Raw genomic sequence first — 23,485 nt, 5'->3', positions numbered from 1 at the left:
TGTTGTGAGGTTAAATGCACTTCTTCAGATTAATAGTCAAAATATTCTTCTGCCACTTGAACCTAGCTTTAACTTTTTAAAATGTAATATTCAATGCATGGTTAGTATTTTTTTATTGCATTTTGTTTTAAAATCAGTATCTGTTATGGCTATATATAGTACTGTAGCGCCTATTAATATAACTTACTCCTTCATAACTTAATCGGAAATTTAACAGAATACTCTTTTACTTAAGTAATACAAAATATTACCTTCCTGTTTTTCAGTAGTTTGTTTTTCGTGCTCATACCTAGAATATTTAAAAATAAATAAATAAATAAACTATCCAAGACTTACGGTTATACAAAACTCATTTTCAAAAATTTTACAACACTGACTTTTTTGGTAAAAAAGACAAAATAAAAATACTTATGTTGTTTCTTACATTCATACTTCTCAGTGATTGCTTTCGTCATAAAAGCCAGTTTTTGTGATTCAGTCCTTCACAGATCAGATTTTTTTCATCTACCTTTTTAGCCTCCTAAACTTAACAAATCGCCCTGGAACTCGATGTTTAATTGTATTTGTTGTGTATGGTATATGATGCTGTGTTTTATGTTTGTATGTATGTCTGGATAGATTATATGATTCAGTATTTTAAAAAATTTAATTTAATAGAAAGAAAAAGCCTAATATCTTTTGTCAATGTTACATTGGTTCGTTGTTTTATTTTAGTAAATAGCAGTTTTTTTAAAAGTTATTTTTCCTATTAAACCACTGAGAAGGGAATGATTAATTGATTGCTTTCCTACCTCAACAATAAATTTGTTTCAATGATTTCATTATTGTTGTATCACTCCAAATTTTATCATTACTTCCAACCATAATTTATTTAAAAGTTACCCTTCAAAATTATTATTAGGGATTTAAGCCTAAAGAGTATTCTGATGGAACCCTAACGGATAGGTAACTAGTTGACCTTTTACCTCTTCGCCCTGACCTTTAAGCATCTGTGCTCTCAAGCCCCTTAAGTCCTGAATTATACCCAGGCAATAATAATAATAATTGTTCAGGTCTATCAAAATATTAAACCTTGGCCTCCCACCATGGGTTTTGCATTCGCGTTAAGGTTCTTCTCTTTCATTTCACGAAATTAACGGAAAAGCAATAAATTCCTGAAATTCGCAGATACAGACAAGCGTTTTTCACCAAACTCGAGAGTTTAATCTATGCATTTATTTAACACAATTCAGATTGAAGATTTGTCATGAAATGACTTAAATACTTTGGGTGATTACAACTGGTAGGAACATTATAATTGGAATTCATATTTTTCTCACATACCTGATTCAGTCTCTGAATATAGATGGAAATTCAAAACCAGTTAGAAATAAAAAATCAGGCATATTTTTTAAAATAGGTACATAGATTTTAGACCATTTTTTCCATAAGATTTTTTTTCCTTTGAAAAATCCCCATTAAGGTAATTGAAATTGAGTAATCAATTTTTAATTTCTTCTACATCAATGTGATAACTTACTATAAGTTATTGCAATAAGTATGTTGTTCTTGATTAGTTCCTGAGATGGCAGAAGCAACAAACGGTATTACAAAGCTGATCAGTGGAACTACTTTGGCCAATAATGGTTCAAATCATTCGCTTCAGAATCACTTATCAAGCAAAGTGACTTTGAATGGTAAGTGTAAATGAATTTTTAAGAGAGAAAACAAAACTAAATTCAAGAATATCTTGTACCTGTGCTACTTTAGAATACATATAATATTTAATCTTGCCTATAATTCATTTGTATCTGTATCTATATATTGGTACAAATATATATAAAATACACTTTAAAAAACTAGTCTCCAATTACATAACTTTTATTATAAATTTTAGACGTTAATGAATTAATTATTATTTTTGTTTAGAATGAGAAACAAATAAGTATACAAAAAGTTTAGTTTCTGTGTATCAAAAACATTTATATAAAGTATAACTTACTGTAAATGATAGTCTTATAAAAGAATCTATTTATGATGTAGATGTTATGAGTTGTAGGTTTCTTTTTATTTTTATTAAGAATATTTGTCTTATTATTAGGAGCACTTCAAATTTTGTTTAAAAATAATAATTCCTAACTTCAAGAAAAAAAAACAGTATATGTTTGCCAAAGGTCGTAATAGTTTATTCGGTTTAAGCTTTCACAATAGAATACTGTTATTTATGTAGTATTTAATACTCTGTAGTATTTTCACAAGAATTCAGCTTTATTAGAATTAAAAGACAAAACAATTCTGTAATTTTTAGTCATACAAAAAAAAAAAAAAGCCTGTGCCTTTTTCCAATTTAAGTATATAGCATATTTTATCTGAGACCCACATTTTGCTAAAATATTTAATGATATTCTTTCCTAAATGTCGTCATTGTTTGAGAATTTTTTATAATTATAAAGCAATTATGGAATTTAACTGGAAACAATCGAGATGCAATTATAAGAGAAATATTTTTTAAACGTCCATTGTGATAAAAAAAAAGTATTCTATTTATTCTCGTTTGAAAATTTTTGATTCTCCTATCAAAACAAAAATGTATTTACTTGAGGTTAAACTGTTGTAAGATTGATTGGCAAGTATGTTGCATTTAACATTTACATGATGTATTTTTAAAAAAAAGACAATTATTTTTATAAGTGATTTGATAAAAAAATAACCGTTAAAATTATTACGAGTACAACCCATTATCTGTCAGTAAACAGATGTATCATTATTTTACAAAATTTACTAAATATTTTTATGTAAAACACCCAAAATATATTTAAAAATAAGTGACTTAATGTTTTATGGTCAACCTATTAAGTACTTATACATATGTTACCATGCCTTAATTATTTCTTGCACAATTTTTAATGAAAATGCACTATTTCTATTTGAGGTATTAAGAAGTAAACCCTTTAGTTTCTTACCCTAGATAAGAGATAAAATTTTAAGAGATAATCAGTTTGGTTTGCTTTTCGAAACCATTAAAGTTTTACTATTTAGCTGTCGATAACTGTGGCGAAATCAAATGTGTAATGGAATTGCTCCTTCTGTAATAGGGATTTTTATTTATGGCGGTAAACTTCATTGTATTAACATTTTTTAAAAGTTAAGATTTTATATGAAATTTTATGAAAACCTTTGTTTTTTATATAATAAAAAAAAAAAAATTAATGAAATAGAAATATTGTTAAACTTTTCTATTTTAAATCAGGGTTAAAATTAAGGTGTTTTACTTAAGGTGTGTTCAGCCAGCCTTCGGTCAGTGTTCCAATACTGCTAGACAGAAGATAGTAGATTTGAATCCGGGATTTCCGTTCACTAGCAAATGTGTAATTCTCTTTCTAATAGGTAATGTTTCGATCTCTTGCACACTGCAGACCATTCGCTTAGTTATTTTATCTGATAGACTTATTAATATCTGTAATCCTTCGTAAACTTTTATAAATAATAATTATTTGGTGGTTCTGCATTACTGAATAGTTGGTTTTGCCCGTCATAACAAGCTTGTTTTTTACTTTTCCTGGCCGGTTTCGGATTTTAATTCAGATCGACTGACGATCAATGAAATCCGAAAGCGCCCAATGTGCTATGACTAGATTAAAACAACGAAATAAAATTAAATTAAGCCTCAAACAATATTCATGAACAAAATTAAGAAAATGATTGTTCAAAGCACTACCTGAAGATTCACCTCCTTAAACAAAGTAACAATATCCAATCTTAGACTTTTTAATGCTTGTCGCATTTCTTCTCAGCGCTCTTCAAATTTTGATTGAAACAGTTTATGCAATCTTGTTTATACTATTAAGTTGTGATGCAAACGCAGCGCTGTTTGCTGCTAATACCAAGAACGTCATTGTAACTTTACGGATTCAGATTGTTACTAACCCGTTTATACCGAACACTCTTTAAGATTTATGATGGTAAAAGTAATATTTAGCTGAGATAGTAATTTGTTTAAGTACTTAATGTTATTGGATGTTTCGTAGTACTCAAAGTGAGTGGGTGTACTGTTTGTTTCAAGATCGGTCAGACATTTTTTTTTTTTTGTAGATAAGAACGAATTAATTAAATAAAAACCAATAAGTTATAAAATAACGTCAGGATATTATTCAGAGTCTTTCACGGCAGCATTTTTATTAAATTCACGTTTTCACGATTATCGAAACATAATTTAATAGAACTTTAATCGATCTTATTGTAGGACAAAAAAGTAATAATGACTTATTACGATTGCTGTGAAGTTTTTTAACATTAAATTTTATGTCTTAATCTTAAAAAATTATTAAATTTGTAAAAAAAAACAAAACAGTTGACCATTAAAATAATGAAATAATCAGAAAAATCAAAAAATATATTTATAAAAAATGAAATCGTTTGAGAAACGTGTATATCCTCACATTAGGCACCATTATTTTAAGATAAAGAAATGAATTTTATGCTTAAATAAAAAAATACATGAAAATTTTGTTAATGTGAAAAACAGAAAATTAAATATACATTATATAAGAGAGCAGTTACAATTAATGAAGAACTGCACCTTTTTTTAACATTCTAATCCAAGCTAATTAGAAGATAAATTTCTAAAATAACATAGAAATTAAATTTTGATACATGCAACAGTTTTAAATTGTAAGTTATTACTATTTTATTTTCGTAAATTACAGTCACTTAATATTTTCTTTCTTTTGGTGCCTACTTATTTATAAATATTGATGTTTACTTTCAATAATGAAAACCAAATGTTTAGAGAAATAAACTTTTAAAGTCAAGTCTTGTGAATTTATTAAAACGTTGTTTTCTAGCGAAAAAGAAAAAAATGGGGCCAAAAATTTATTTTGTGAGTTCAGAATTCCCTCATTAATATATTCTTATTCTTAATAAATCATAATACTACATGACGTCATGAGAAGCTATCAGAACATTCTAAAAAATGAATTTTAATCGCTTGTTATAAATAAATTTAATTATAAAAAATGGCTGATAAGAACAAATGAGATATTCCTGCAAAGAAGTAAAATATGTAATGAAAGAAAACATTAAATACCTGATATTTATAATGAAAATCTTGAAAAAGTAAAAATAAATAATTGACAAAAAAAGTTGAGAACTAATAATGATATTAAATTTTTAAAAAATATATTAAATCAGGCTTCTTTAACATCGTCTTGAGGATTACTTCCTCCTTCACCTTCCTCTTCACTGTCTTCTTCATCGTTTCCTTCTTTTAACATTTCCTGCAATAAAGTTACAAAAGCCTTTAATAGAATTTTTAAGATTATTTTTTATGATAGCGAAGATTCAGAAAGAAGCACCATCTTTTATAAATAACTATTTATTTAAAATGATGCTTAATCTTTTCAATTAACTATGTCCACAGTTGGTTAGACCCGAAAAAATTTATAACTATAACATTTCCCAAAAGTCCCTAGAAAGTGCTCCTAAATATATTTGGAGAAAAAAGAAAAGATTTATTGGGCCAGACAGGGGATTTACAAGTTTAAAGAAGAGCACTTATCGTAATCCAAAACTTCTGTAAAGTTGCCACTTCAAGGTTAAAAGTTTTTCATCAAAGCAGAAGTAATACTACGCATTTTCTACAAAAAAGATTTGTTTCGCCATGATCTGTACGGTGTGCGTAGCTGAAACTTAGTATTTTGTTTGTTAATGTAGATTGTGACACTAAGGTTTCGATGAAATCCGTCAAATGGAGTTAAAGTAAAGTAATCGCCTATTTTTTCAGGCGGGGCTTAACGTCCAACTACCATTTACTAGGTGTCATGGACGGAGGCGACTAGCAAACGTACTTTACTATTTCTCATTTAACCATTAAATAAAATCCAAGGCCTAAGACCGGGAATCGAACCCAGTACCACAATGCATATTAGCTTTGCAGGACTCGCCTATTAACCCGCTGAGCGACCGTGGCGCCTGACAAATGGAGTACTACATTACAGTTGTGAGTTTTAATATTTCCGCTATTTCCTAAATATACAATATTTCCTAAAAGATCTAAAAAGATTTTCTATTATGTTTCCTAGAACCATTTCATGCTTCTTTAAAAAAAAATTGTCATGAAGAATAAAAAGGTACTAAAGAAAGCTAATATCACGTATCCTCTAGGTGAAAAAATTTCTGCGATGGAGGATAATCCAGAACTAGACAGAATTAAAGAAAAATAGAATCCTTAGATCAAAGTTTGAAGGAAATGTCAGAGGCGTTCTTTTCATTAATAAGGGAGATAGGGAACTATGATGCCGTTATTTTCCTCAAAAGAGGTGCTATAGAGCCATTAGTTTCGCAAAAAGAATTATAATTATAATTGACCAAGAAAAACAATTTACATCGTGAACTCAAAATTATACTCAACAAACTTATATTTGTATGTGTAAACAATTTTCTTTCGCAATAAAGACTTCCCTACCGAAAGAAAGTTTTTTAGAGTTAGAATTTAAACTAAATATACAATTCAGAATTTAATTTAAACGTATTAATTAAATTTAACCATTTAAAATACTGGGTAAACCAATGTGTTAAAAATAAATTAATAACTTACAGTCAATGTTTCCACTAATTGGCGTGTTTCGTTTAATAGGATGTTGCATTGTTCATTTTCCTCTTCTAAATGTCTTACTTTTTCATGTAACTGTTCGTTCTCTTTCAACGCCTCTTCTAAGGCGACTCGGCGCCTCTCTGCCAAAACTTTATAATATTCTTTTCCAGGTTCCTCTGAAACAAAATTATAAGTTCAAATTTCTAATAAATGTTGAAACAAGACATCTTAGTTAAATTTGGAAAACATTCATACTGCCAATATCTTTATAAACTTCCAGGAATCCAAATGCCATAAATGATCTCACTGAAAGGAACAATGGCGACTGCTACAATGTAAGGCATAAGATATACAAATAGAAAAAGTTATGAAAGATTCTGTTATTCAGATGAATAAGTATTGTTATTGCTAATTGGTTTGCGAACACTGGATTCCAACGCGGAGATCCCGGGTCGAATCCAGGTGCTACCCTGAGATTTTCTCTTCTTACAGCTCGCTGTTCAATGACGGATAGTGTTGTCTGCAAAGAGAGAATACTGGACACTGCCGGCAGCGCACTGAAAAAAGCTTAGGGCGCCAATAACCTCAGATATTAAATTTTTAAGTTTTGTTTTAGGCTTTTGTTCGACCGTCTTAAGGCAAGCGTTTTCGATACGGCTAAGCCATTTTAATAGAAAAAAATATACATAATACATAACCATACATTTATACTTAAACAATAAAAATCACAAAAATATAAAACTATTAATTTAAACCAAACAATAGCTTCTTCAAAAAAATGAACCCTGGAAACATGAATAGGTCGAAAAACCGTTGTTTATTTTTATAGTAAAAGAAAATTCTACTAAGACTTTTATAGAATTAGGGTAGGAATTTGCCATATTAAAAAGAAACTTTCAGCAAATATGGAGTTATTATAATCGTCTTGCAAACCGGTTATTAACAAAATTTAATTTTGAAGAAAAACATGTTTTATAATATGGACTCAAATATAATATACCTTCAGAAGTAAGATCCTCAACAGTAATGCTTTTGCTTTCGGTCCCCTTCGATACTTTTAATTTCTTAGCAGATTTTATCTCTGTCACTCTGAAAGATGAAATCAAATGAATGAATAATGTATATTTTGAAGGAGTAAAACATCAGCTATACCACAAAAATTCTTACACATTTAGTTTGCCTTTATTCGGTGTCATGTAATTAGTGCTTCTCCCGGCACCGACAAGATTCTCTTTATCTACAGCAGACTTCTGTAAAGGATGTAATGATCTCCTCGGTGTTTTAATGAGAACCTAAATTAGAAACGAATGAAAGTGATTTACAATAGCTAAAGAAAACAAAACACTAGTAAAACGATAGGAATTTGTACCTTTTCATCTGTCAAACTTGATTTGCTCTCGTTATTTATGTTGTTTAACAAGTCAGTCTTCATATTAAGAATTAAGTACAACCGTACAAACGGAAGAGTTTAACGAAAAAATGGGGAGAAATAATTAAAACTTCCAACGGTTTCACACAATAATACAATTACTGAATTACACTTCTTAAGACTGTTACATTTTTCAGACTCCCTACTCCTAAGCCTTAACCTTTTACACGACAAACCAAACTTGAGTAAAAGCCCGCCATCACCAATGTACATAGGTAACATCATAACTATTTATTTAAAAATATTCATTGAAAAAGTATAAAAAAAATCCCTACAAAAATAATCTTAGTGAACGTATACCTTTTTCTTCTTTAAATTTTTAAAAGTAAAAAATTCCTTTACTATTGCAGCACTATATACAAATTGTGCAATTAGGTTATTGGGCTCCTCAAAAACATATGATTCCTCTAGGGTGTTTGCATACAAGTTATTCTTGGTTTTATGTAATTTTTGTACAATATGCAGTTACTGTTCAATGTCTTATACTGCGGGACAAAAAATGGTAAAATATTGCATTAAGCCAGTGAATAATCGTTGAATGTCAATTTTAAGTGCATGAATATGTTTTGAAATAAGTAGTAAGATGATGCATCGATAAAACTTAGGTTTAAATATTTTTAAATACCACTTCAATAAATGCATTAGAAATTCAGTGATTGCAACTCAGATGTATTTTTTATAAATATTCGTATTAGGAGTATTACTACTAATTTTTAGTGTAAATAAACATGCCGCCGATGAGAAGCAAATCTGCAGTAGGTTTGTCAAGATATTCATGCCATAGGTATGAAATAATCATGGGAACAAATAAATCACCAGATAAAAGTGATAAAGTTTATAGAAGTACTGTGCATGCAAGTACAATGTTACAAAATTTGAATGTACTGAGACAAAATAGTAAATTCTGTGATGTTGAAATAGTTGCGGGTGAAACAGTTATCAAGGTATTGTTTCTTCTTGCTAGTATAAATGATTGATATCCTCTAAGGGGGTAAAAATTTAATTGTAAACTAATGAGGTGCTTTTTTTTATTTAGGCGCATAGATCAGTATTATCAGCTAGCAGTCCTTACTTTAAAGCTATGTTCTCTACAGGATTAGTTGAAGCTGAAAGGGACCGAATAGAAATTCATTATGTTGACCCCAAAGTTCTGACTGCAATAATAGATTTTATATATTCAGGTATCCAACAGGTTTCACATAATAATTATTTTTTAATAAAAATATTCAAAATTAATTGAAAACACGATATTTCAAAGCTCTAAATATGCATGTTGATGTTCTTTTACTTAAAAGAAAGTTGATTCTCTCGCAATAAAATTTATAGTTCTCTTGTGGTAAAAAAAGTTTTGTCTGAACTGCCATTTGCAACCGCGGATCCTAAAGAAAAGCTTTGACTTAATTATTAATACTCATAAATTTAAATAAATATTGGTTATTTAAATAATAGCGAGTCTACATTATTAAGGTCATGAGTATATTTTTCTAATTTTCATCTTCACATGTAATTATTTACTTTTTTTAAGAAGTAAAAGGGATTAGTTGCATAAATAATCTTTTAAAAAAGGGAATGAGCTTTTATTGAGAAGTATAAACTTATAAGCACAACTGTATCTATAGTTTTAGCGTAATTATAAATAACGCACTTGATCTTAAATATATACTCCTCTAGGTAATATTACCCATTCGCCATTGTTTAATATAGATTTTAATATAGAAAGTCTTTGAAGAAGTTACATTACATTTTGATTGTTAGGGCTATTCGTTACCGAAATGTGGAATTTTAGGAACTTAGTAACATTTGTTTAGATGTACCCGATTATTAAATGCCATAATACTTCAGTTTTAAAACAGTTTAGCAAAGTTTATTTGAGAACGTTTATTAATTCATTAAATTAAGTACTTTCTCTTTATTATCAAAGTTGATTTTCATTCTGAAAGTATCTTCTTTGATGTGGCCACATTTCTTTTGTCTAAATTTTTTAAGACAGACAAAAAAATCTACATTTTAACGTACATTATTTTTGTCTACTTGCAAGTGGTCACAAATACTTGAATTGTAGAACTGAATGAAAAGTTGGGCCAGGAATTATACTGGCGACTAGTTACCTAAGCCTGTTATAGCCAATAGATATGAGTGAACTTCTAGTCGCTTCAACAATAAAGGCTTAAGGCTAACGGAAGTTTATCTTCCTGATTAGAAAATATCTATACATTTAATTTTAGTTATAAGATAAATATATTTCTAATGTAATATTTAGGAGAGATGGCACTTTGTCAAGAAAATGTGCAAGATATGATAGTTGCCGGAGATATGCTAGAATTAAAAGAAGTTGTACATGGTTGTACAGAATTTTTGAAAAATGAACTACACATCACCAACGCTGTAGGAATATATAGGTTTGTTTGTACAATAAAATAGAACGTTTTCTGTTTTTTCTTGTCACGAAGCTAAAAATTAAATAACATTCTCTACTAATTTAATTCTGGGTTCAAGGTTTGCGGAAGATCACAATTGTATAGATCTGGCAAAAACGGCTTCAACTTTTATAGAAAATCACTATCCTTTGGTTGCTTTTGAAGAAGAGTTCTGTGAACTCCCCAAAGAACTTCTTTGCAAGTTTCTTGACAGCGAACTTTTGAAAGTGGATAGTGAATATCAGGTTAATTATATCATTAAAATTTTCGATTAGATAATGCATTTAGTTTATCAACATATAAGATCAATTTTTTTTTTCAGGTGTTCCAATCAGTAATGAGATGGATCAATTACGATGTGCCTTCAAGGAAATGCTATGTTTTTGAGCTATTGAGTCATATTCGTCTCCCTCTTATTTCAGTGTCACTTCTTGATCAATCAATAACAGAAGCATCAGATGCTAGTCTTAAGGTATTTACTATAAAACAAACGTCTTCAATTTAATGGCTTCGGGTACTCAATTGTGAATAATAACGTCTGTAGTGAATCTAAAATAAAATTCTTAGTTTATATGTAAAACTTGTGCAATACATAAATACGATCAATCCTCATTGTCAAAGAAATGGTTTAAATTGAATTCCACCCTGCATTTTTTTTTTTTTTTTTTAATGTTTAATGAAGTGTCTTAATTTTTAGAGATAAAACTATATGGTCTTTGGCCTCTACAGCCTTCTCAGTGACTTGCTAGCCTCAGGACCGTCACTCATTTTTTAGCAATTATTCCATTAATTTGTTTTGGGATGTTTCATGTAATAATTTATAAACAAACGTTGAGTACACGCTCGTTTTATTGTTTTTGTGTCCATCGATAGTTACTATTGTGAAAGTTTCTTTATTGATGAGTTTATTGTCTAAGGATACACTGTTAGTTTTTTCGAAGACATTTAGGTCTTTTTTTCTTAAATTTATTAATGCCATTTTAGTTTTTTGATTAATTCGAAGTTTCAAATGAAGATGAATTGAAGTTCTTCAAAATCTTAAGAATTTAAAAGTTACTCAATGGTTCAACCATTGAGAATTTTAGACCATATTTTTTTAGTTTATTGTTTTTACTATACACGTTAGTATGGTGAAAGCTATATTTCATTTTATAATTTAAGGTTGCTCTGAGATCAGTTCGAAAGGATCTTGTATCTAAGAAAGGAAACCTTGTTCCCTTACTTGCTTATCCCAGACTGTGTGCAAAGAAAACGATCTTTGTTATTGGTGGCAGTAAAAGAGAGATGGTCAGTACTTGGACTAGATCTCTTGAATGTACATATGATACGGTAGAAAGATTCGACTGTTATACAAGGTAAATATTATCACATAATATTTTAAAAGTACTTACTATTTCTAAATTATATGGAACGAAATTATATTTACAGTAAATGGTATACCGGTGTCAATCCAATGGAGATTGGCCGAATATTGCCGGGTGTTGCTGCACTTAATGGTAAGATATACGTGGTTGGTGGAGAACATGAATGTCAGATATTGGCTGATGGTGAAGCGTATGATCCTCTTACAAATACTTGGACAAAAGTTGCAAGTATGGTTAGTTATATACATTATTTAGAGGAGAGGTTATTGCTTCCTCTTGTAATATAAGTAAATATTAATTTTTTTTTGTTAAACATCAGGTGGTACCAAGGTGTGAGTTTGGACTGTGCGCTGTCGAAGGTGATCTTTTTGCATTAGGTGGTTGGGTTGGAGACGACATTGGCGGTTCTATTGAAAGGTAAAGGCGGCCAGATTTTATTGTTGTTATTTTTACTTACTTTTACTATCAGTACAAGAAATCAAATTTTAAAGAATTCAGTTTTTACCGAGAGATTCCCTGTGTTCAAAAAAAGTAGTTTTTTAGAAAGTTGTGTGGGTTAACAGAATATCTCAAAAAAACGCTAAACAAAAAAAAATCATCCACCGAATCCACCCGAAGTTAACAATCAAAATTCCTCAAGTGGAAGTACTTTCTTGCTGAATTTTTACTTTTGCTCTTGAAACCCTAGATGTTGTGGGAATTTGAGGATGAAACTGGCGACGCAAGGCATGAATGAGCTAAGCCTTAATAGCAGACAGAGAGCGAGTGACAGAGAGAATTATGATAACAAGAGACAATGACTTTCTAGCAGTTGGTATCCTTGTTTCGTTTGTCAAGGTGTTCTAAAAAGTCAGTTAAAGGCGAGTAGCTGAAATAGATGTTTTTCGAATGGTTTTAATTGTGCTTATGGGCCAGAATGAATGTATCTCCCTTCCACTTTGCGCTAAAGAGTGGAACAACCTTCTCACCTATTGAGATCAGCGATAGAATTAGACTAATTAGCTCTTCAGCTTATGTTGCAATTACCCTATTCTATAAATTCTCACTCCTGACTGTTGCTTACGATTTTATTTTAACTTTATATTCAAAATGCTGATTCGTAACTTTATTTGATACGTTTTTCTCTCTTTATTTATTTATTTTTTTTAAATTCAAGGCGCGTCAACATTATTGGCGCCCGGAGCTTTTTTTGCCCGGCCTGCGCACAGTGTTCTCTCGTAAAAGACAAACATTGTCCATAACTTTGTAGTGTGCTGTAAGAAGCTCCTCGGTAGAGAAAATTTAAGGGCCAGCAGCAGGATTCTATTCTAATGGATCTCCGCTTGGGATTTCTAGGAAATTATGTTTGTGGATCTTCTGGGATAAGCTTTCGCTTTAAGTATCATTTCAGTGCATTTTAAGAGGATTTCTTTTACCTTTTTAGTTCATAGTTTAATTATATTTGATGCTAAAAATACAGAATTGGAAAATTACGTCTAGCACGTGAATCTTTTAAATGATTTATTTCAACTTGCCTTATTCCTCATTGAATTTTCTGTTTTGACTTTTCACCGATTATAACCATTTTGAGGTTCTCGACGTCCAAAAAAAAAATTAAAATTTGGCTTTGACGCCACTGCAAAACGCAGCGATCGTAAGTAAGAGGTATTTTGAGGAATTTATAATAACTTTTAGTGACCGTAAACTACAAATATTTAGGATTAAAATAGCGAGGATTCGGTCAAATAAAAAAAAAAACAGCAACTCTGTTTTTACGCCAATCTTTTGACAAATTTATTGTCTTCCTCAGGGGGTTGTGAGTTTCAGAAAAATCTGAGAACCAAAAGGAACGGCAATTTATAACACAGCTCAACTTCAAATAATTCAAAACAACACAAATATTTCAAATAATGCTTTTAGAACTATACGAATGCAATGAGTATCAAATTTAAACAAAATTTTGGATTTTTTATTCAATAATTTTTTTTTTTAAATGAAAGTTGTTTAAATGAAGTGGATGTTGAATTTTTCTAAGAGTTTATAGTCGGGTTCTATCTAAAGAAAAAATCAGGTTTGAACTTTTCTGCAGTTTTCATTTTTGAGGTATGCTGACCAAACCCTTCCACACTCAGAGAGATGAAACGGAGAGAAGGAGTACCAGTTAGTGACCCATTGCAAAAACACTTTCGAACTAAGAGGATCTTTAAAGTGTATCTTTTTTATCTTCAGATTCTCTGTATATCTTTTAACATATTACAATAAAAATAATTCTCTTAGATATGATACAGTGCAAGACAAGTGGCATTTAGAAGGTTCCCTACCAGAACCAAGATTTAGCATGGGCGTTGTGTCTTATGAAGGTAGATTAAAAAAAAACATTAGAGATTATAAAAAGCTTTGAATAGAATCATGATTGTAAAAGATCTTTATTTTATTTTTTTTTAAGGCTTAATTTACATTGTGGGTGGCTGTACTCACAGCAGAAGACACGTTCAGGATCTTCTTAGGTTGGATCCGGCTACTGGAGAATGTGTCTCACTAGCACCTATGTTAGAACCAAGATCTCAGATAGGTGTAGCCGTTTTGGATGGATATTTGTACGTAGTTGGAGGTATTAATAAAGATCATGATGTTTTACGGTCCGTGGAAAGATATTCTTTTGAACAGGTATTTATTTTATTACATAATTAATCTTTTTATTTGTTTTTTTAAGTGTTTGGTACACCATTTATTTTTTGTTCATTACAATTTTTTTTTTTATAGAACAAGTGGAGCCAAGTAGGTCTTCTGAAGGTTGGGCGGGCCAGTCCTGCCGTAGCGGCAGCTGGAGGATACCTGTATGTTCTTGGAGGTGATCAGACCCATGAAGTTAATTTTTACAGGGCTCAGGTGAATACACCATTATAAGATTAAATCTGAACAAAACGATTAAATTGAGCCCCAAAAAATAAACAAAAAGTAGCCCCATGAAAGCGATTAGCTCAGTTGTTACCGTACTGGATCCCCTTACATTTTCTCTTGCTAGGAGCTTCTTACAGCTCACAGACCAATGATAGGAGTATTTTCCCTAAAGAGAACTCTACCTGGAGACTGGCAATGCATTGAAAAAGGTCCAGGCTCCAATGGAGCTCAGTTGTCTGAGCGTCTTTAATCACAAAACAAATCTAAACTGTAATTGTTTTTATTTTTTCTCCCTTCAGAATTTGGAAAAGTACATTAAGCAAGAATTTGATAATAGCTTATCCAGCACTTTTCCTTTCCCTTGCTTACAGTTAGGAAAATCATACAAGATTTTTTTTGGATCAAGTTCTTTATCCCGCTTGCGCCACACCAATTGCCGACCATAAACTACCCAAAAAAAAGATTGTACTTACTTTTAACGGACGAAAAAACTTTTTCGAATCTTCGAGTCCTACATCCGTAAAGTTATCCATAAAGTTTTGCTTAATTCAACTGTGCTTCTTGAACTTCTCGCTAATCAGAGGTTTTATTGGTGCGCTAGTTCTAGAACCACTTTCATGAAGGTAATACCTAATAGTGTTACTGTTAGTATTGCCAGATCCTCAACCAAGACTTATAGTGCAGCTTTTTTTGTTATTCCTTTTTTATCAAGTAGGCACTTCATATATTTATTAATAATTTTAGACTCGTACATGACTTATTGCCTTGACAACCGGCTTTATATGTTTTAATTAACTTTAGCACAATAGAATGAAATTTTTTGAGCTACCGTTCAATGCTCTTGTCGAATCAACGAATTATTTCATTCTTAACATTATTCCCCGATCCCTTTCGTTTAACAGCACGACTAAAACTGGTTCGTTTGTGGCGATCAATATTTTTTAGTTTATCTTTGATTGTTTATCTTTAGTTTGCTCATTTGATTGTGACCTAAATAAAAAAAAAAAATCACACGAATGAATGAATACTTTTGTTGCTTTTATTAATTTTTATAATATTGAAACTCAGATAATTTTCTTCATGGATCTGTACTGTCAGTTTACCTCTTTTTAAAACAATGGACTTGGTTAAATGAGTAAATTGATAAAATACAACCGTACAAATATTTTTTTTTTTTTAGTAACTATGTATATTTGTACAAATAGTAGAACTAAAATTGTACTTAAGAGTATTTATTTATTTTTTTAAAAGCTTTATTCGAAATGTTTACTTTAAGGGGTTTTTAGGGTAGGCTCTCCCTCCAGAACTTTAAAATCCTATTGAGAATTTACCCTAGGATACAAATTTACACTCACAAGTCTGAGAATTCCAGATTAATTCTAAAGACTAATTCACTTTAATTTCACGAAACATTTCTTAATATTCATTTTTGTATAGGTAACTATTGCTTCGGTTGAACGTTACGATCCTGCAATGAACGCTTGGGAAGATTCTGCACCACTTCCTGAAAGTAGAAGTGAGGCTGCCGCTATAGTATTGTAGTAAAAGCTTGTTGGCAAAGAATGCCAATTCATGATAAAAAAACAAAACAAAAAAAGGAACACTAAATGATTTAAAACTAATCTCGCACTTAGATTGTAATAAGATTTGAATTCATTTGAGGAAAAGCACTATGAAAGTTAATATTAGTTTAAAAACAAAATAACTTCTGTCTGCTTCAGATGGTATGTTAATTAGAGTTATTTAGTGTTATGCAGTAAAAAAAAGTATCAAGCATATGCATTTGTAGTGCGTCCAAACAAAAATTATGTTTCAAAAACAACAAAACGTGGTTAGTAGTAATATAATTTTATTTATTTTATTTTTTTAATATTGTTGAATTTTTAGGATTATGACTATTATTTTTTACGAAATACATCGAATAAAAATATGGAATATTGTCCATAAATTCCCAGGATTATCTTAACGGCCAGCTTGATCTAGTAAAATTATTTTAAAAGTACGTTATTCTTAGTTTTTGAGCAACCGATGTTGAAATAACTATTTTAGATCTCTTGGGTTTGTTTTTTTTTCATTTTTCTACAACTGATAAAGTACAAAACTTTTCGTTTTATTTTTATCATTTGCAAGATTGTGAAAGAGATTATGTTTTTCTTTTAAATTTAAACCTTACAGTGATTTGGTTGCTTTAAAACAAAAAGTGGATATAAATACAGTCGTTATTTGATCATCTAATTAGATTCTAATGATCTAATTTATTTTTGGATGGTTGGCCAAATAAACAGTGAAATGTTTTTTAGTTGTTATTAGATCGTTAATATTACGAGTACTTACATATAGTGGGTTTACTTATTAATAGTACAACTGATTATCGTGGAATTGGGGTTAGGACAGACGTGTTAGTTAGTAGTATTGTGAACTAGGATGCAGGAGGTCTCGAATAAAAAACCTTGCTCCCTACTTTTTAAATTTCTCTGCCTATTAACTTCTTTAAGAGTACTTTGCACGTCTGGGCTTCGCTTCCAGCTTTGTCTCTTTTTCAGTGCAATACACTGCTATGTAGCAATGGACATTGTTCTATGTTGCGAGAGGTAGACAGCGCTGAGATGGCAAGAACTCACTGGAGAATTAAACAACGATGATGAATTTAATTAAATTTTAAAGTATTGTCTCTAGCACGTAAAAGACTGTAGTACTTGTATATTCTAAGGAAGTATCAAGTACTTAGCTGACTGTACAGATCTACCACAAAAACATAGCGACACACTCTATTATTGTTCTCCCAAATTTATTAACCTTGGAATATAACACATGGTTTTCATATAAACATTTATCGGCAGCTCGTCGCAATATTTTTGAACAGACTATCTGTTTCGATGTATGATCTTTCAATTTGACTGTACTGTTCCCTCCATAGATGCCTGTAGAGCGATATTTCGCGTCTCTTTACTTCTTAAACGAACTAGACTGAGTCTGACCTGGGAATGTTAGCTAGCATTGCTTTCATTTTCCGTCATAAATTCTACTGCATTATTTCTCTTACTGCCATTACAATTTAGTCTTCTTCAGGACTATTCGGAAAAACTTGTGCTCAATAAATTTTCAGCAATTTTCATTGGAGAGAGTTATGCATTCTGTAATTCTTATTGCTTTTACTTCTGACCATCGTTACTGGCTCCTCACTTATTCTGAATCCATCAACAGTATTAGTTAAATACCGTGAACTGTCGCTATTGTAACTATCTTTTTGGTCTAGTTCCAGAAAATTTAAAATACATAAACCGCAGTGGACGTACACATCATGTTTTTTGTTTTTTTTTTTTTAACTTTTTGGCCAACGCACCATAAAACCAACCTTTGTTTGTAGTTGTGTGTTTAATATTTGGTGTTTTGAACAAAAATTATGGAGAATATAAGTTTCTATTGATTGTTATAATTTATTAAGTTTTAAAATCTTATTAAGTTTTATTATGAACTTAAAACGATACGTTCGTGTTTAAAGATGTTATGTTATTATTAAAGATATTAGGAGGTCGTAAAAATTTATATTATTTACATCAAGGTAAAGTCAAAGCAGTCGTTATCAAAATTTGTACTGTACAGTACAGATAAAGGCCCACTTGCCAATCAATTTTTAAAAGAGGCCGTAAGCTGAACAAATGTTTGTTCAGTTTATTTACTTGCTAATTGATAACTCAGATAGATAAATTTTTATTTAATTACTTTTATTATTATTATAACCCTTGCTTTTAATGATTAAAAAAAATGTTTTTTTAAAGTTGATTACATTATGATATGGAGTGTTCATGTATTTCTCTAATAATTTATAAAACATTTTTTGGAAATTCCAGTTATTATTTTAAGGCGCATCAATAACCGAGGTCATTAGCGCCTTCAAGTTATTATTTTAGATTTCCTGAGTTAATCTGAACCGAGTAGTCTGTTCGTAATATCTTAATATTGATATTATAATAGATTGGCGAGAAATATTTGTCCTCACTCTAAATGTCCTGCAAATCTCGGAAAGAGTGTAACTGAACAAGAACACTCGTTTTCATATTTCAGAGTAAAACTATTTTTTCCATTTAGTATAGAAAATTTAAACTCCATGATTCACCATTTCGAAGTTTGTAAGAACTTTAAAAGGGGTACTTATTCAAAAAACTATATTTGTCACTTTTTTTTAGTTACCTCACAACTGTATCTTAGATATTGTAAAAAAAAAAATTGACGTTTATAAAGTTATATCCTAACCTTTGTTTAGCGTTTTAATTTGTGCTTAGATTATAGTGGCTACGCCATTGATATCCTTAGGGATGTCCATTTCAATATTTTAAATAGTTATGCATAGTTTAAATAGTTTTATTATTTTAATCTTTAAAAAGATGTCTTGAGTCTTGCATGAACCTTTTTTATCTATACCATCAGGATGGGTTTTTATGCTAGTCGTGTAAAAATTAGATATTTGGAATAACCTAATAGCTTTTGCTTTCGAAAGTGTGTTAGTGGTTCGATTTTGATACATATAATTTCAATTTTTAATAGTGTTGATCTAAACTTTTGTTCCGTTCTTGTTAATTTTAATGCATTATGACTGCTGGATGGTTCCTACTTAGTGTTTTACATTTTTAAATCAATGTAAAGCTTTTTTGTTATTTTATTTTATTATTTTTTTTATTCAGATGTTTTCTAGAATTTTTGGGTTTTATTTCTTTTCTCTGCCTTTTTCCACTTTGAAATATATAGTCATTTGATAAATAAATAATTAGTAAAAAATTCCCTGAATTTATTTTCGATTAATTTTGCAATATTATTAAGTCTTACAGCAAACTTCATTGATTATTTTTTAATTGATTCGCAGTTTTAAAAGAGAAAAAAAATCCTTCGAATTTATGCTACTTTAACTACTTTATTTAATAAATAAATAAATAAAAAATGCTTGAATTCTGCTCAATAATTGCCGTTATATGGTGAAATAAAAAAAATAAAAATCAATAAAAAATGGCTCACTTGCTTTATCACAGTTTTGTTTCTTAAAGGTTATTGTTAATGAAATTGTTTTTAAAATAATTGTATTTACTTTTTTTTAAATTTTGTTGCAGATTATTAGAACTTTATTGATAATTTTTATTTATTATAGTTATTAGTTTTATTAAAAAGATTGTTACAAGTGTTTTAAAATGCTTTTTTATTGAACTACTAATGTATGGCTGTGCTATATTGAGAAAAAAATAAATAAATTTCCATTAAATAACTTGGACGTATAACATTAATGAATAAAATTGATAAAATATATAATTTTATTTATTTATTTTAGTAGTATTAAAGCTATTTTCTAGGTAGAAACTAGTTCAGTAACCTTTTTCATAACGCTTGTAATATCGAGTGGTACTGGCAAACTAAAAGTTATACTTAGTTAAAAAAAAAGCTTATATTTAAAAGAAATGAAAAAAATTATGTCGACTTTAATTGTAGTTGCAATCAATTTTTGATCATTCATTTTGCTTATCTAGGTATTGTAAACTTTTATTTTAAATTTTTAAGGTTAGAAAAATATTAACTGCTAAGAAATTTTTTAAACAGGTCAATAATGTTTATAAAATCACTGTATATAACCTCAAAGTAGGCTAGCATTGAACGTATTGAGTTGCAATCTTGTGTAATTCTCCTACCAGGTCAGTTGTTTTTTAAAAAATAATTCATAAGAAAGTTTTTCGAATTTAGCTTTTTATTTTTAGCAGGGCTCCAAAAATTTTTCATGAATTGAAGAAACCTTCTTTCTTTGTAGAAACTGCATCTGCGTAAACACCATAAATCCTATACTTCTTTCTTAAAACGGCTTCTTAGTAGTTAAATATTCCAATGACGAAACATTTTTAAGTAAGTTGCTCCTTCAAAACTTAATTTATAAATCTATTCACTTACTTCAGAAGTATTCACTTCTCTGCTTTGAAAGCTGATCGCATAGAGTAAATATTTCAGTTTATAAACTACATCAATTTAGAACGATCAAAATACCTTATGGAGTTATAAAACCTGACTAACCAGTTGATTCCATCTAAATTACTAAAAGATGTAATCATGGATGAAATAATAAGATTTTAATCTATTACATAATATCAGAGTTTCATTATTTTTACCTTGTTACTTTCTCTAATTCACATTGTAATCAGGATTTGTTAGAGAAAGGATGACCAAATAATATGAACACTTAGCAGGTAAACAGTGGTTTAGTGGATTTAGTAGGGATTGTAAAAATAAGTCACTTTTACTTCTTTCAATATCCATTTAAATGGTTGTGAATGGGTTCTCAGAGTTGAGAAACTGTCAAGAACACCTTGATATCCTGCTTTAATAATTTGGTTGAATCAGTTTCAGTCTAACTCATTGATGTGTAAATAAAAAGGTTAACAAACCTGTAAATGTCGAAAATTTACAAATAAAGGAATTTCTTTTCCCCCTAAGATTATTGTAAACATCTGACTAAAAATCTTGAATCATACGATTTTTTTTTCTGGTGCTACGAAAATTGAGTAAGGCATGACATTTTTGTATTACATTAATACTTTACCACACCGATCACTGCAATAAAAACATGTTTTTTCCAAAATATTCTGTTGGAATCATGAATGTAGGGTATTTAATTTTTTAAGTTTTAATCATATTAATCAAACGCATTTAATAAAAAATCGAAAATGTAATAAATTCATTGTGAAATTGCTGAGATACTCAAAAAGTTAAAACACCAATGGATGGGAGTTCTGCATATCACTTTTACTGTACCTTCTCATTATTAATTCACTTTGAACCGATTGTCTTTTGTGATTATTGATTGAAAAAAAAACTTCAAATAATCATTTATGCATTTGTTTTTTTCCAATAATAATAATAACAACAAAATCTAAAATATAATCTACAGATTAAATTAAACCATCACAGCCTTCTTTTTTTTTTCACTTTATCAGCCATATTTACAATTACAACAAATATCGTAGCATTAATAGTTATTTATTTAACAAGTGTGGAAAGTAGTACTTTTCCTCACGCGAGGCAGGGTTTGCACGCACTATATTTTTTCTGCAACCATTTATTAACTAATAAAATTAAAAATTTCATTTTTACAGTCTACAAAAAGTAATTTATTTATTATAAACATTTATTGTTATATTACAATTAATTACATTACTTACGTATTTACATTACTTATTACATTTTCTGCTGTTTCTTTTATTGATGGAGGAGTGTTTTCTAAACAGGCATCACTAGAATCCATTTTAAATTTCTATAAGGTAACACTATAACCTTTTTAACTGTTTTAATTAAAAATATCTAATTATTTATTAAAGTATTATTTTTATTTCTATATTCCTTTCAATTTTTATTTTATTTTTTAATATTCGTTTTTTAATTATTTAAATAAAATAAATTTAAATAAGCTTATTAGAGTTTTACAGAAAATATTTATGTTAATAACAAAACTTCTTATATCAAGGAAGCACAATAAAGTTTTTCCACTCACTTGTGCGGAAAGTGACACTAATGGGAATTTCCCCCCACTAGTGTGGGAAGTTGGGCATTACACAGCTGATTTTAATTGAGTAATGAGAACTTCCCTACATGGTTGCAGAAAAAATATTTTTTCAGTAATTAAAATTTTTGCGCAGATATGTAAAAAAAAGCTCATTTAGTAATTAATTAACCAGTATTAATTGTAGAGACGAACTTTGTTCCGTTGAACCCCTAACCAAAACAAAAAGAATGTCATTCTTATCGCCGACAAAAATTACTGCCTGGTTAAATAAACAACAAAAATTAAATCAAAATCAAAATATGATCAACCGAATGAATGTAAAAATAAATATATCACTAAAAACTACAACTACAATATTTTCTCATTTTGAAGAAAATATTAACTATTTTTCTTAGTCCATTAAACTTTAAGATATTTCATTTTCAATGAATTTTTATACATAAATTAAAAAATTATATTATTTATCTCTTCCGATTATTGCCAGGACCACTAAAGCGGCAATTGTGGTTTGGATGAATACATTAATGGCACTTACTATTAAAGAAAATAATAAATTTACATAGGTATATATTTGTATCTTTGTTTACCTGTAAAATTAATATAAAAACAACATTAAAAATAAAATAAGATAACCAGTTAATAAATTGTCCCAATAAAATAAATAGTAAATGGTTTTCCTTAAATGTGAATTATTGTTAAATTGATACGTATATGTTTAATTATTGTCAATTTTAAATAAATATTTAAAAATAAAAACAATTGTTAAGAAGTATGTATTTGTTTAGTACTATGTATGTATTGGTACGTTTTTTGTTTTCTGTTTTCCTCAGAGCCAAAAAAAAACTCAACAGATATTTAAAGGTATATGGGAACTACAAGTACACTAAGAAATCCGTACCATATTAACAAATATTGTATGTTATAACATTTTTACAAAATATTAGTTTTATGTAAAAATCTATTGTAATAAAGATGTAATGTAAAAGCAAGGATTTTTTTTTTTTTAGCTTTATAAAATAACTATTCCTAAATCTATTGTCTATCTCCTTAACTAAAACTTACAGTTTACAAAGTATAAGGGTTGATTAAACGATAAATGGTACACAAATTAGCGAATACCAATCATTCCAATAATACTTCATTGATATCATTTAAGTAATTTTATTGCATTAACTAATAAATATTTTTTAGAATTTATTAAAAGTCATAGACCCTTAAGCTGACCATTTTCAGCTACAAAATATTTGTTCAGTAAAGAGTTATAGTCCATATAATAAAGCGAAATGGCATTCG

The 23,485-nt window shown here is 29.3% G+C and overlaps 3 protein-coding genes across 9 annotated transcripts in view; 2 read left to right on the top strand and 1 right to left on the bottom strand.

Annotated features, from left to right (window-relative positions):
* Ttd14 (TRPL translocation defect 14) overlaps positions 1-4,839 on the top strand; it is a 29,657-nt gene extending 24,818 nt beyond the window's left edge. For all 6 annotated transcript variants that reach the window (XM_074127844.1, XM_074127843.1, XM_074127845.1 and 3 more), the window contains one exon: positions 1,557-4,839. In XM_074127844.1, the coding sequence (XP_073983945.1) occupies positions 1,557-1,690 (134 nt within the window). In that variant the 3' untranslated portion in view covers positions 1,691-4,839. The remainder of the gene's footprint in view (positions 1-1,556) is intronic.
* On the bottom strand, positions 4,352-15,571 carry geminin (geminin DNA replication inhibitor). 2 transcript variants are annotated; one of them, XM_074127860.1, is made up of 5 exons: positions 15,135-15,571; positions 7,739-7,863; positions 7,572-7,660; positions 6,575-6,747; positions 4,352-5,255 (listed from the first exon to the last, which is right to left on the bottom strand). In XM_074127860.1, exons 1-5 carry the CDS (start codon positions 15,192-15,194, stop codon positions 5,166-5,168), a joined length of 537 nt encoding a protein of 178 aa, XP_073983961.1. In that variant the 5' UTR covers positions 15,195-15,571; the 3' UTR covers positions 4,352-5,165. The 2 variants fall into 2 exon arrangements, with proteins under 2 accessions (XP_073983961.1, XP_073983960.1); XM_074127859.1 differs by lacking the exon at positions 15,135-15,571 and adding an exon at positions 7,941-8,225.
* LOC141454053 (actin-binding protein IPP) lies at positions 8,383-23,181 on the top strand. Its single transcript, XM_074127839.1, has 12 exons — positions 8,383-8,944; positions 9,037-9,181; positions 10,261-10,399; positions 10,497-10,662; positions 10,740-10,889; positions 11,579-11,772; positions 11,846-12,014; positions 12,101-12,198; positions 14,038-14,120; positions 14,207-14,427; positions 14,524-14,649; positions 16,099-23,181. The coding sequence occupies exons 1-12, from the start codon at positions 8,729-8,731 to the stop codon at positions 16,201-16,203; spliced, it is 1,812 nt and encodes a 603-aa protein (XP_073983940.1). The 5' UTR covers positions 8,383-8,728; the 3' UTR covers positions 16,204-23,181.
* Positions 23,182-23,485: the final 304 nt, after the last annotated feature.

The sequence above is a fragment of the Rhodnius prolixus genome, unplaced genomic scaffold, assembly GCF_049639745.1.
Source record: "Rhodnius prolixus isolate KJV_2025 unplaced genomic scaffold, Rpr scaffold_9, whole genome shotgun sequence".
Classification (NCBI taxonomy): Eukaryota; Metazoa; Arthropoda; class Insecta; order Hemiptera; family Reduviidae; genus Rhodnius; species Rhodnius prolixus.
The sequence above is the reverse complement of the archived record's forward strand: the minus strand, read 5'-3'. Positions and strand labels throughout refer to the sequence as shown.

Bases quoted from the DNA above. Each gene is read 5' to 3' on its own strand.
- geminin (XM_074127859.1), bottom strand. From the start codon at position 8,003: ATGAAGACTGACTTGTTAAACAACATAAATAACGAGAGCAAATCAAGT. The intron at 7,661-7,738 runs GTAAGAATTTTT...TTCATCTTTCAG, and splicing joins AATAAAGGCAAACTAAATGT to AGTGACAGAGATAAAATCTG. The intron at 5,256-6,574 runs GTAAGTTATTAA...ACTTTATTGCAG, and splicing joins AATTAGTGGAAACATTGACT to GAAATGTTAAAAGAAGGAAA.
- LOC141454053 (XM_074127839.1), top strand. From the start codon at position 8,729: ATGCCGCCGATGAGAAGCAAATCTGCAGTAGGTTTGTCAAGATATTCA. The intron at 10,400-10,496 runs GTTTGTTTGTAC...TCTGGGTTCAAG, and splicing joins AACGCTGTAGGAATATATAG to GTTTGCGGAAGATCACAATT. The intron at 12,015-12,100 runs GTTAGTTATATA...GTTAAACATCAG, and splicing joins GGACAAAAGTTGCAAGTATG to GTGGTACCAAGGTGTGAGTT.